The sequence below is a fragment of the Rhododendron vialii genome, chromosome 9a, assembly GCF_030253575.1.
Source record: "Rhododendron vialii isolate Sample 1 chromosome 9a, ASM3025357v1".
Taxonomy (NCBI): Eukaryota; Viridiplantae; Streptophyta; class Magnoliopsida; order Ericales; family Ericaceae; genus Rhododendron; species Rhododendron vialii.
In genome coordinates, this window is record NC_080565.1 from 37,791,889 (window position 1) to 37,804,120 (window position 12,232).

The following is a 12,232-nucleotide window of genomic DNA, read 5'->3' on the forward strand; positions in this document are numbered from 1 at the left end:
CCGTGACTGCGCAAAACTGTGCAGGGATTTATGTGGAGGATAAACATGCCTTTGTTTGCTCTGTTGCTGTATTGTACACACTAAGCAAGCGTAAACGTTCCACTTCTTGCAACCAGGCTAAAAACAGTGCGGTAGCCAAATCATTACTTGTTGGGAGGCGTATGAAATGTTTACCCTTTTTTTTTTCCGGGTGCACCAGAAAAAAAAGCATGAAATGTTTACCATCTGAAGGAAGTAGGAGATGGTCACCACAATAAGTGGTCAAGTGCTTCAAATGGATGTTTAAGTGGTTCAATTGGATTCAACCTAGTTTGGTGAAAAAAAATAGAACATAGATGTGCTACTTCTTTTTCTTTTTTTTAGATATGCTACTTTAACATAGTTGTCACCAAACATTGCCTCTAGCCCCACTGCTATTGGATTGGGGCCATAGCTAAGGTCTCATTGCATATTCTTAGCAGTAAAAAAGTATGTTTAGCCCCGTCAAGCGGATCCGAAGATACTGCAAAGCAACTCCCTGTAGAGCGCGAGCGCTTGCAGGAAGCTGCTTTGTAGCATCTCTGAATCCCCATCAAGTAGTTGCAAAACCATAAAATCAAAATATTGCGTGAGTAAATTCGAAGTACTCAAATCATTGTGGGAGTATATTCAGGTACTTGCCAATTGCACTCTCTCTCACTTCAACAAAAGGAGGAAAAATGTTGGGTGAGAGAGGTTGGCTACGTGGACGTTGTCATCTCATTCATGTGACGTGGATTTTAGATTTCCACCCTTTTTCTTCACCAATTGTCAAAAACGTTGGTAATTGAATTCGAGTATAATATTTTTTCGATGATCAAGGACTCAAGGGTGTCCGGCTCAACTTATGCGTATTTGGACTATTCCTCTCTCCGATCCGCGCTCCAGAAATTTCTTTTTTTGCAATGTAATCCCGAAAAATTGTGAGTTTCGAACTCATAATGCCTGGGCTTACATTTCAATATTTAACTGCAACCCAGTATTGCCTGAATCTCAATTCGTAAAATATCCACGATGAAATATCTGGCAAGGTAAAGTGCCCATCTCTCAGCTCATTGCTAGTAGAGTTTTCGCTCTTTCATTTCTCCAGCTGGAATACGAATACCCATCTCGTTTTACTTCGTTAATCTCTCTCTCTCTCTCTCTCTCTCACACACACACACACACATGTGCATGTAGTCCTTGTTGCGTAGAGCAGGCAGAACGATGAGTGGCGGCGTATTGGTGGGGTTTCACCAGTTCTGTTTCCCTGGCCGCTCTGAATCACCAAAATTTCCAGACAACAAAACCCATTCCCTTCCGTTGGAGAGAAGGTGCCCCTGCACTAGATTGCGGTTGGATTCCAAAAGGGGCAATCTTGTTTCTTCATCTATGATTGCCTTCGCTTCTTCTGCTTCTGTCAGCGGATCCGGCGCAGAGTATTCCGGTAAATTCGTGCTCTTTGCTACTGCTATCAGTCCTATATAGCATACAGATATGAACGTATGTTTAGTTCAAGGAAGAATGGTACTAATTCAGTTGGTTGCGATTGACTACTTGACTTGGATGCTCCTGTTTTGCCGTATAGGATTGATTGATTGGGAAAAAATTGGATGTTGAAGATAAGCATGCTAATCATGGGTATACTAGTATGAAATGGATATCATTAGGGAAGTGGATGGAGTAGTTGAACCCATCGACTATCAAGTATCAACAATTTTGTCTAGATTTGGGGTGAGCAAAAGTAGTCAATCCCAAAGCAACAGTATATGAACTTTACGTCATCGATTTGTTTAACCAAGTGTTGGACAATAGCGGTCCAAGATATCTGTATCAGGCCGAATGTCAAAATGAAGCCCATTTTTGGGTCGCTGGAAAGCTGGGGTTTTCGGGCCCCAAGACTAGTTTCTTTGGTAGGCGATGCGCTAAGTAGCTTAATTGTTAGAGCCACCTTTGGAGTTGAACCATGATTTATATGGGTGTGTGTATATTATGGACAGCTAGGATTCTTTCTTTCCCTTGCTGTCTTAGAAAATCCGAGTTTTTATGACATGCTTCATTAATATCTCCAGAGCAATTGTTGGGAACAAAACCAGAGCAAAAAAAGAAGAAAATAGCTGGGATAGACCAAGACGAATTACTGGATCCTGCACTTTTAGCCGATCCAGACAGTTGTTTTTGCGAGTTCAAAGGGGTACAAATACACCACAAGATATGCGATGCCGAATCAGTCGCACAAAACTTATTACAGGAACAAATTGCTTCTCAAATTCCTTCCCAAACTAAGCAAATGAGCCTTCCTATGATTCTGATGCACGGCTTTGGAGCCTCTGTCTTCTCATGGCATCGAGTTATGAAGCCTTTAGCACACGTCACCGGAGCAAAAGTGCTTGCCTTTGATAGACCTGCCTTTGGATTGACATCAAGGGTGAATCCGCATGAGCATTCACCTTCTAGTAGTGAAGATAGGAAACCTTTGAATCCATACTCCATGGTATTTTCTGTGCTAGCTACATTGTTCTTCATCGACTTATTATCAGCTCAGAAGGCAGTTCTGATGGGGTATGTACATCTGTGATTCTACATTTTTTTCCTTTTTCATGTGCTCTTCCATCTTAGAGAGTCCTGCATGTGATACGACTGTATAGGTTAATTGCTGATCCTTTAGATCTTTTCTTTGACGTGTGGTCGTATTATATCAGAAATCAAGACAAATTATGTTGTCATTCACAGCTGTACTGCTCATTGAACTATTTTTAGTGGCTTCTAGTTAGGACCCTTGATTGTTATGTATGACTTCTGTCTTCTGTTACATGGGCCCAGTTATGAGTGTCAGGTGCAGGTGCTGTCTAAGTCATATTCATCGAACTATTGTTCCAATTTCCAATGAAACATTACAGTATTTATATGCAATGGTTTCTTTAAATTTCTAGGGTAGATTTGGCCGGTATTGTGAAATAGATTTCATTCATAATATGCTTGTTGGGTGGATGTCCAACCATTCGTGTAGGACACGTATTCACTTCATGCATTTTATAAGAGTGTAAGTAACGTAGCTTTTGCCAGCACTTTAGGTTCAAGCTGTTGGTTTAATGGCAGTTATGTTTAAGCTATTCGTTTAATGATTAAAGGAGTTAGATGTACTGTAAGGTAAAATTAACTCTTCTCTTGCAATCAAAATAGGAAAACTTTGCCCTTGAACAAATGTCTGTTTGATGGATATTTGCTTGCTTTTTCAACAATTTTAAAACCAATTATCCTACTATTGTTCTGTAATAATCCTACTCTCCATTAAGTGGTAAATATTATGCTGGAGAACTTTTCTTGTTGTCTCTGTTTATTTTGAAGGCTGAAAACATCAATTATGAGATGCCAGGCATTCAGCTGGTTCTCTTGTAGCAGTTGATACATATTTTGAAGCACCTGAACGCGTTGCTGCTCTAATCCTTGTTGCCCCTGCAATTCTAGCTCCATTGAATATACGTAAAGTTGTCAAAGAAAATCAATCCGGAAGAGACACTCAAAGGCAGGAAGAAATCTCCTATTCAAATATTCATGGAAATCCATTTATTAGGCTTGGTAACGTCTTGTCAGAGTTCTTCAAATACATTGCCCAGGCGATAATGCATTTGTTTAAAGGGATGGGAGTAATGGTTAACTCTCTCTACAAGAAGGCTTTATCTGCAATTCTGCGGTCTTCCTTGGGTGTGATGTTGGTAATGATCTTTCTTAGCTTAGCTTGATTCCACGACATGTTCAAGTTGTTTTGGAAATCGCTTACTTGACCAGTTCTTTAGGCCTCAGTCAAATTATTATCATCCAAATACGATCTCAGATGATTTTGTCTAAAGATTTAGTTTTGGCTCTCTAGTCTCATAAGTCAAGTTCTCTAAATAGAATTAGATACGAATTGATCAAGTACTCTCTGGTTTTCATGTGGTTTGGTTTTGTATGGATGGACATGAGTCGGTATTACCTACCGTAACCTGATTTTGCCTACTTTTGTTTACAGACAAGGATGGTGATAGATAAATTTGGCATAGCTGCTGTTCGAAATGCATGGTATGATTCAAATCAGGTCCCTGAACATGTCTTGCGTGGATATACAAAGGTGATTTATCTTTAAAAGCCACGTCTTTCTTGATACTGATTCATTGGTTTGGTGGTTTAGTTGGTGTTTTGGAAGGGAGAGAACAGAAGGGAAGTAAGTCGCAGAATTTCTAGCTTGGCGATTTATTTTGCAAAGAAAAGAAAAGTGAAAGAGAACATAATAGTTCCCTTGATTAATTTTTGAGAGACAAAATAAAAGGGCAATTAAAACTAACGAAGAAAAAGAGGAAAGAATAAGAAAGTGAAGAAGAAAATAATCTTATTCTCTGTAGATTTCTTTTTCTTCTCTCCTCATCAAGTTTACCTTAATGTCATTCACAGCCGCTGAGGGTAAAGGGTTGGGACAAGGCCCTTGTGGAATTCACGGCGGCAATGCTTGCAGATTCGTCATCTGAATCAAAGCCACCACTGGCGAATAGGCTCAATGAAATCTCATGTCCAGGTGATAATTTAGACTCTCCTTTTTGTTTGTCACTTCTTATTATCTAACAAGAACAAAAAGAGAGCAAAGGGAAAGAGAATCCATTAAGGTGACAATAGCAATCTCCACTAGGAGATCTATTATTACCCAAAATCAACTCAATCTTCACCTCCACAATTTTTTGCATGATCTCTGAACTATTCACCATTTTGTCTACCATTTCCTGACTTATTCAAACCTCTGATGGCAATGCTAATTCTTCTTATTTTGTGAAATCCAGTTCTGATTGTCACCGGCGATTCTGACCGGCTTGTCCCCTCTTGGAATGCCGAGAGACTTTCCCGAGCCATACCCGGGTCTTGCCTAGAATTAATCAAGAATTGTGGCCACTTACCCCAAGAAGAGAAGGCTGAAGAATTTGTATCGATTGTTGAAAAGTTTCTAAATAGAGTTTTTGGGCGTTCACAGGAGCAATATTTGCAAGCAGCCATTTGACTGTTTATGTGCTATTATACACCCCAAATTGTTTCTGTTCTAACCGCAGGTTGGTGGGTTATCAATCAGCTGAAAGAACTAATTCAGTAATTCATAGGATCCGGTTGCTGTAAGTATGAACCCTAGTTTGGATATTCTTAACATTAGTCATAAATTGTGTTCCAAATACCAGAATAAATGTCGCATGAAATATAATCATCTGTCAAGATGGCAGACTCATTTTTGTACCATCATCAATAGGATCAACTGTAACAAGTCAAATGCTCACTTCTCGGTAATACAGAAATGAAAAGTATTATCTGAACTGAAAGCTGGGACATGCTGTTTCTGCGAATGTAATTCATTCAAATTCCATCCAACAAAAGAGAAGAAATATAGAATGCCTAACAAATACTTGAACAGTATGACAAAAAAAACCGATCACCATCTCATGTCACAACATAATTTTACACAGGCTGCTTTGTTTGTCAGAAAGGAGGATCAGTTACGATGGTAAGACTAGCATCTTGAAACCCCGCTGGAACATCAAATCCTGATATAAAATCATCACCAAAGATCACAGCACCGGCTGCTAATGCTCCAGCACCCAATCCCATTCCAAAACCACGTCCACCACCGGTGCCACCCCCACAGCCAGTCGGCGGCATGTTCATGTAACTCGGCGGTAAGTAATCTGTTCTAGGGAGGAAAGTGGGTAGGTAACCGATATTAGAAGGTGGAGGTGGTGGTGTTCGTGGCGGCTGATAACTGGGCCCACCTGCAGGTGGGTAGCTTGGACCTCCTACTGATTGGTAGCTTGGGCCGCCTGCTGATTGGTAGCTTGGACCGCCTGCTGATTGGTGGCTTGGACCGCCTAATGATGAATTAGAATAAGCTCCAGGCAGTGGCATAGGGTAAGCATAGTTGGAAGATGGCAGTGGTCGATTTTCTGGCGGGCGGTGTGGTGGAAGAGGAAATTGTGGCGGGGGTGGTTGTGACATTCCATATAATTGATTGGATATGTTAATGTTGTTGTTGTGATCCATGAGCTTGAATCCATCGCCATTACCTGCAATTTCAAACTAGAATTTAGAACTTCATGAGCATTAGGACCCCCTCCATCTCAAGGGTGTTGGGGGTCTATGCTGAAATAAGCTATTAGGGGAATTAGCCAACTAACTGAAATTTAAGCATCAGAAACACTATACAACAAAGAACAAACCCAGAAACGCAAAAGACTTTACAGCCCTATTTGGATGAGGACAAATTGGTGAAAAATGGAAAAGATTGAGTTTTCTCATCAAAACTTATGAGTTTTGGTGAAAAACAAAATGGACCATTTAAACCTAATAAAAACCTTCCAATTCCTCTACATTTTGCACCTCTTCTATTCATCCAAACAAGTGATAACTGATAAGATTCTCGTCATTTTTCTCATCAGTTCTCACCATCCAAAGGGTTAGATAAGACTGTATTTAAATCACGAATTTGCGAAGAGATTCATAGAGCAAGGAAACCAAAGAAAACCAAGAGCAACCAAATAAACAATTTTAACTACTTTAGCTCATTATTTCTAATCTTCTCCTGTACGCTTTCCTTGTCATTCATAAATCTGTCAGCCAATCCATGACTCAAACAAAAGTCTAGAGACAAACAAACTCAAAGACTTAAAGCAAATAATCAGGACATTCATTTCATACCTGTATAAGAACTGGGTTCTTCCCTCTCTTCTGATATTCGGATGGAAACATCAACAAATCCTTGAGGTTTATTAGAATTCCTTCTCCTCAGTTGAAAGCTCCCCACTTCTTCAACTGGCTTGGAAACCTCAGAACTCTTGACATATTTATCCAAAAACTCTTTCAGCACAACAGTTGCAGTCCCCTGGAGCCTTTCTCTAAGGAAAATGGGCTCCCTACTGTAAACTTCCACCTGAAGTGCCAAATCTTGGAATTCCGATTCAGAGGTATCGACCGGAGCTGAGAATTTGGTTTTCCAAACTGGATTTGCATTTCCGGAAGCATCAATCCTGCTGCAGTATTTGTTGTTTGGATCAATCCACCCAACTGCATACCACTGGAGCTTAAACAGCGACGAAGTTCGCCGGAGCCCACGAGCTGAAATCAAGCACACCTCCACCCATATTTTCCCCATTTTCTGGCAATTTGCTGTAACCGAAAGGAACAAGAGATGGTCGGATAATTTTTTTTCTCCCCCTCTGTGGCTCTTCTTTTGATAAAGTTCATAGAAAGTGGCATCATGTAGAAGGCTACTTACTTTAATGTCAAAGGATAAATACCAACAGTGGTAAAGGATAGTCTTTGTTACCTTTTTTTTGCCCCTAGCAAGTGCATTCCAGGTAAGCAGGAATCTGAACAAGAGTCAAACTTTGGCAACATAAAGGTTTGCTGAGAAAAATGAAAATGAATGACGAAATTACTTGTTTACACAAAAACCTCATCAAAATGATATGATAATGACATTATCGAAATTATATGTCAGGATGATGGGATTTTTTATCTTACAATGAACACACTAGAAAAGGCTACATCATTTTGTACAGAAAATATGTACAAAAATACTACTCCTATTCCATGTGTATGTCTATAGTAATGTCTAAGACACGTCCAATTGTCTACATTACATGAAAACTTCAGCCAGGTCATGGGCAAGTGCAGACATATCCTCCTTGATACCATCAGATTTCCACCCTCTTTTGCCTTGTTTTCGGAAATTGTGTTTCTCAGTTGAAACTAGATATGAAAATGGGATATCAATATCCGAGACAGAAGCAAACTTGAGTTCCTCTGAAACATCCCAATTAGCATTTCAAGGGTTCGGCTGCAAAAGTCATATGCTAGAGCTGACAGTTTTATGACTTATTACAAATCATGGCTTAAAGGGCTCTCTAACAAGTGGAGCTACCAATAGCTTTCGACCAACATGTTTGACCATGTGATTTGCTTCACAGCTAGAAACAGTCCTTGTATACATCATTGTAGTAGCTCCCAAACTGTCCTCTCCAAATCCGCATGCTTCAAAGAATGACCTATGAAAGAGATGCAGGGGAATCACCATCAGCAGCAAAATGTTATTTGAATTTATGATCCATGAGTAAAATACGAATGACATACTTATTAGGAGTACCATTTTGGATCCCTTGTTAAAAATGTATTGCCAAATACAGTGCCCCGTCAGTAACATATGTGGGTACATAGGATTGCTTATTAGGGAAACAAACTAAAGCTCTAAAAGGAGGTAAAATTTCCATGGGCTAGTAAACTGTTGGTCTGTAAAAAACTAATGCTTGAGCTTGATACGCATGTTCTCAAATTTATGATTACTCAGCCGAGGACAATTGGCTACACATTTATGTCAAGATGGTAACTTATAGTTACATAATACAGCAGAGGAGCACCTCATATACCTGTTGCCCATGACATAATGAGGGATTCCTTGGACAGGGTTGAAAGCACAAGAAGACATAATCCAAGTCCACAGAAAATTGAAGTAAGCGCGTGGGAAGAATTACAAAATAGTTGAAGTCCACATTTGTTTAGAAAATTCACCTCTCCTCATGTGAGCAAAGGGCTGCTATGTCATAGATGCCTCTACTAGTGAGCATGCTGCAACAAGAAAATGTTAAGACACCATTAAGGATGAGCAAATAAATGTTGTTTACAAATGGTCCATACTCAAACATTATAGAACAAACACTATGATACACCCGCGGGTTACCAAATTACCATCGCAAATGCAATAAACTGCAAGATTCAGACTTATTACACATCAAACCATGTAGATCACCATGATTTGAAATGTCCACGAGGTTACTGACTAACTTCACAATATTTTTGTACAAAATAGTGTAACTTTAAGTGGTGAAACATAAAACTGGCCTCAAAAGAGTATCAACCAACCTTATGATTCTTTTGACTATCATCTTGCCGATTCCCATCTCTCGTAGAGAAGGAATAACCTGGAATTCACTGAAACATGACTGCATTAGTAAATGCAAAACGACTAGATGTTCCAAATTAAATATAATGCTCTAACAACCAGTAGGATCAAGATTGAGGAGTATAGGACAAAAAAAGAAAAAAGAAGAAGCACCACTCAATTGGATTACAGTTAGACCTAGATCTCTTAACAATGTGCATGGTTGAAAAAAACAGCTACCTTCCTTTTGAATATTTCCAATCATGTTTCAAGATCCACAAACCTTTTTCATCCAAATCTGTGGCGAAATGTGACTCCAATTTTCCTAGGTGGATCAAGTAGAAATCGTTCAAGCAACTGCAATGAGCTAGAAACGACAATGATCCAAATGCAAATGCAATACAAAGAATTGTGATGCAAACATCAACGCAGTTCAAGTTACTAGCTATTCCGACAAATCACAACCATTGCCCAATCTTCTTTTCTTTTCCGTTTTAAGTAGAACATTGTTCGCACTTCATCTTTGTTCCCGTAATTTTTTCCTGTTAAATTGTTAATCAGTGAAATCTTAAGCTTGCAATGGAATACCATACTTGGTGAGAAATGATGATGATTTTCAAGTTTCAAAAAGTCTACTTATCCTCTAAACCAGGCACATCATAATTCAAGATTCCCAACTGTTTTCTAGCTTTGGATTGATAACAATACAAAACACCCCCCATATCACCCAGTAATGCTACTATCCCTATATCTACAACTAAATAATTAAATCAGTGTTTAAACAAGGGAAGTGAATATCATTTCACTTAAACAATTATACAATTCAGACCGTAAATTTGAGACTGGCTTACATTTTTATTCCCTAAACCCTTCAACGACCTAACAAAACTTCCACGAAGAAGAAGAAGAAAAAAAGATGCCAAATATCTTGTCTCCACTTTTCTAGTTTCACATCCCAGGCTTAAATTCTGATTAATATCAATTCAAGCTTTTTCCCTTTCCATCTTTTGCATAACACAATTTGGGCAGTCTTCCAGGGCGTCTAGTACCTTAATATACACAGTAGATGGAACTAGATGAAACTCGTCTAATTGATGGTTCATCTTACCACGACGTCGTAAATTGCAGCAGTCAATCCACCATCCGAAACGGCCCGTCCAAAACCCACCAACATCCCATTCTCCGCCGTAACGGGGACCACTCTCCTCAACCAATCTCCTCCAAACCCCATCGTATTCTCAGACGAAGAAGAGGAGTAGTACGATACGACCTCGGGTTTTGCAAAGACGGAAACGACGATACAGCTGTGGGACAGGGCAATGCGGAGCTTGTCGAGGTCGACGGGATCGGGGCGGCCGTCCGCGCCTAGGGCGGGGAAGCGGTGGCAGGAGTGGTTGGAGAGGGTGTAGAGGTCTCGAAGGTGGTGAGGGTTCACGTGGGTTGGGTTTGTGGATATGAACAGGGGTGGCGGAGGAATACGGCGGCGGCGGAAGGTTTTGTTGTGGGCGGTTTTGGAGGTGGCGGTTTTGGGTGGTGGTTGGAATTTGGAGGGAAGATAGGCGGCGTGGATGCCACTTGCAACCCCCATCTCTCTCTCTCTCCTCTCTCTCTCTCTTGTGTCTAGTCAGCATTTTGTTATCCAGGTGTTCCACTCCCTTCAAAAAGTTACTTTTTGAAAAAGAATGTAATTGCAAACTCAAAAATCATGTGTTACGTAAATAATTTTTTCACCAATATGAATTGAGATCTTTTTAAACGGTACAAAAAAAATTTTTTTTATTTTTATTTTTATTATATTTAAGCTTGAAATTATCTTCTTTTTTGATTGCTTTACCACGGACTTGGACTGAGAAGTAGACCTCGTCAAGTATGTTATTCAATCGAAAAATAAATTTGCTTTGATCGAACATTGATAAATATACGAAAGAAATGTATTTGTACAAGGAAAAAAATGGGCAGTTAAGTTTCAACTTAATTTTTATCATCTCATTTTTCTTGTACAAATATGTTTTGTTTATGTATCTATCTGCTGGAAAGTAAACATAGAATGATCCGACAACTATATCCTTCGCCTCTACTGCTAGTGGATCAACGTGTCACAAGAAAGTCTTGCTCTGATACCAACTGTCATGAGGTCTTGCTTTTGCGTGTCTTGCGTAAAAGCCACACTCCCATGACACCATGGCATGGTCTATAGTAGATGTCCGATGAAACTAATTTTCTGTGTAGAGGCTTTCAAAGTAAGTAATTCTGAGCATTATTGTGGCCCGGTAGAGGCTCGCTGTCAAAGGCCCAAAACGGGATCAAATTGGACAGTTAAAGAACTGGACTAGACCTCAGTCCAGTTTCATGGGCTGTTACTACTGGGTTGATAGATTGGGCTACTCGATCTGTTTGTTCCTAACATTTTCGCTCTGGTAAGTATTTCGGCATTATTTTACTTTTTTTGATTATTTATTTATTTATTTGGTAATTTCAGAATTAATCATTTATCCCAATGAGATGAATCAGACATTTATTAAAATGCGCACTAAAATTGAAAAGTAAGAAGACCGAAAAAGTTGAAAAGGACATCTTTTTGATATCTTTTTCATTTTAAGTGAATTTTAGTTTTTTCTTTACTTTTTAGACTCTTGATTAATTCAAAAAGTTCAATATGAGTATAACAAAAAATCAAAAAACAAAATTAATACCAAAACAGAAACTTAGCAAAAACAGGGGTGCTTTTGCCAAACAACTACAACAACATAACAGAACCCATTTAGTCCCCAATCATTTGAAGTATGGGCGGGGATGATTGGAAACAGATCTAATCTTTGGCAATATATGCACAAAGTGGCTGCTCTCAGAATACCACTGAAACAGTGGCCCCTCTAAACCTCAAAAAACCGAGGAGCTACAAAGACGTTTTTGTTGTTGAATTATGCCCTTAAATCAAAGCCAAATAGTATCAGAGAGGGCAGTCTTAGAGACCCAAATCAATTTATGTGCACATTATCATGCTTCCTTCATTGATAGTCCAGAGCATCGGTATGCACAAAAAAATAAAAAAAACTCTCGTCTTTATATTGTATGTTCAGATCAACGATTTGTTGTTTTGATTTATAAGAATTTTGTCTATCGTCTTCTCGAGAGTTGTTAGTTTTGTCTTTTGACAAATATTTCGTTCATAGATTGGGTTCATTCAAAAATGATATTGCTTTACAACAATATTCGTGCCTATAGTGTTCTTACTCTACATAATATTTTTGGCGAGACAACTCATGGTGACTTTATCAGATTTATATCTTT

At 39.2% G+C, this 12,232-nt stretch overlaps 3 protein-coding genes and 1 non-coding gene across 6 annotated transcripts; 1 reads left to right on the forward strand and 3 right to left on the reverse strand.

The window, feature by feature from the left end:
• The first annotated feature begins 1,018 nt into the window (after positions 1-1,018).
• On the forward strand, positions 1,019-5,608 carry LOC131301452 (uncharacterized). Its single transcript, XM_058327763.1, has 6 exons — positions 1,019-1,444; positions 2,070-2,559; positions 3,374-3,713; positions 4,010-4,108; positions 4,429-4,549; positions 4,809-5,608. Exons 1-6 carry the CDS (start codon positions 1,225-1,227, stop codon positions 5,021-5,023), a joined length of 1,485 nt encoding a protein of 494 aa, XP_058183746.1. The 5' UTR covers positions 1,019-1,224; the 3' UTR covers positions 5,024-5,608.
• Positions 5,299-7,177, reverse strand: LOC131301455 (uncharacterized). The gene is made up of 2 exons (XM_058327766.1): positions 6,703-7,177; positions 5,299-6,071 (listed from the first exon to the last, which is right to left on the reverse strand). The coding sequence occupies exons 1-2, from the start codon at positions 7,154-7,156 to the stop codon at positions 5,491-5,493; spliced, it is 1,035 nt and encodes a 344-aa protein (XP_058183749.1). The 5' UTR covers positions 7,157-7,177; the 3' UTR covers positions 5,299-5,490.
• Positions 7,178-7,326: 149 nt separating this feature from the next.
• Positions 7,327-10,574, reverse strand: LOC131301456 (GCN5-related N-acetyltransferase 3, chloroplastic). 3 transcript variants are annotated; one of them, XM_058327767.1, is made up of 5 exons: positions 10,050-10,574; positions 8,923-8,981; positions 8,572-8,628; positions 7,928-8,051; positions 7,327-7,410 (listed from the first exon to the last, which is right to left on the reverse strand). In XM_058327767.1, the coding sequence occupies exons 1-5, from the start codon at positions 10,527-10,529 to the stop codon at positions 7,327-7,329; spliced, it is 804 nt and encodes a 267-aa protein (XP_058183750.1). In that variant the 5' UTR covers positions 10,530-10,574. The 3 variants fall into 3 exon arrangements, with proteins under 3 accessions (XP_058183750.1, XP_058183753.1, XP_058183751.1); XM_058327770.1 differs by lacking the exon at positions 7,327-7,410 and adding an exon at positions 7,460-7,843 and having other exon boundaries at positions 10,050-10,573; XM_058327768.1 differs by lacking the exon at positions 7,327-7,410 and having other exon boundaries at positions 7,460-8,051; positions 10,050-10,571.
• A 1,273-nt stretch (positions 10,575-11,847) lies between these two features.
• On the reverse strand, positions 11,848-11,955 carry LOC131302151 (small nucleolar RNA snoR100). Its single transcript, XR_009191625.1, has one exon. It is a non-coding gene; the product is annotated as a small nucleolar RNA snoR100 (small nucleolar RNA).
• Positions 11,956-12,232: the final 277 nt, after the last annotated feature.

Excerpts from the sequence above, each read along its gene's own strand:
- LOC131301455 (XM_058327766.1), bottom strand. The coding sequence starts at position 7,156 with ATGGGGAAAATATGGGTGGAGGTGTGCTTGATTTCAGCTCGTGGGCTC. Across the intron at positions 6,072-6,702 it reads AGAACCCAGTTCTTATACAG|GTAATGGCGATGGATTCAAG; the intron begins GTATGAAATGAA and ends TTGAAATTGCAG.
- LOC131301452 (XM_058327763.1), top strand. The coding sequence starts at position 1,225 with ATGAGTGGCGGCGTATTGGTGGGGTTTCACCAGTTCTGTTTCCCTGGC. Across the intron at positions 1,445-2,069 it reads ATCCGGCGCAGAGTATTCCG|AGCAATTGTTGGGAACAAAA; the intron begins GTAAATTCGTGC and ends TAATATCTCCAG. Across the intron at positions 2,560-3,373 it reads CAGAAGGCAGTTCTGATGGG|GCATTCAGCTGGTTCTCTTG; the intron begins GTATGTACATCT and ends ATGAGATGCCAG.
- LOC131301456 (XM_058327767.1), bottom strand. The coding sequence starts at position 10,529 with ATGGGGGTTGCAAGTGGCATCCACGCCGCCTATCTTCCCTCCAAATTC. Across the intron at positions 8,052-8,571 it reads CTTTGCTCACATGAGGAGAG|GTCATTCTTTGAAGCATGCG; the intron begins GTGAATTTTCTA and ends TCTCTTTCATAG. Across the intron at positions 7,411-7,927 it reads ATGTTGGTCGAAAGCTATTG|CAAACCTTTATGTTGCCAAA; the intron begins GTAGCTCCACTT and ends CATTTTTCTCAG.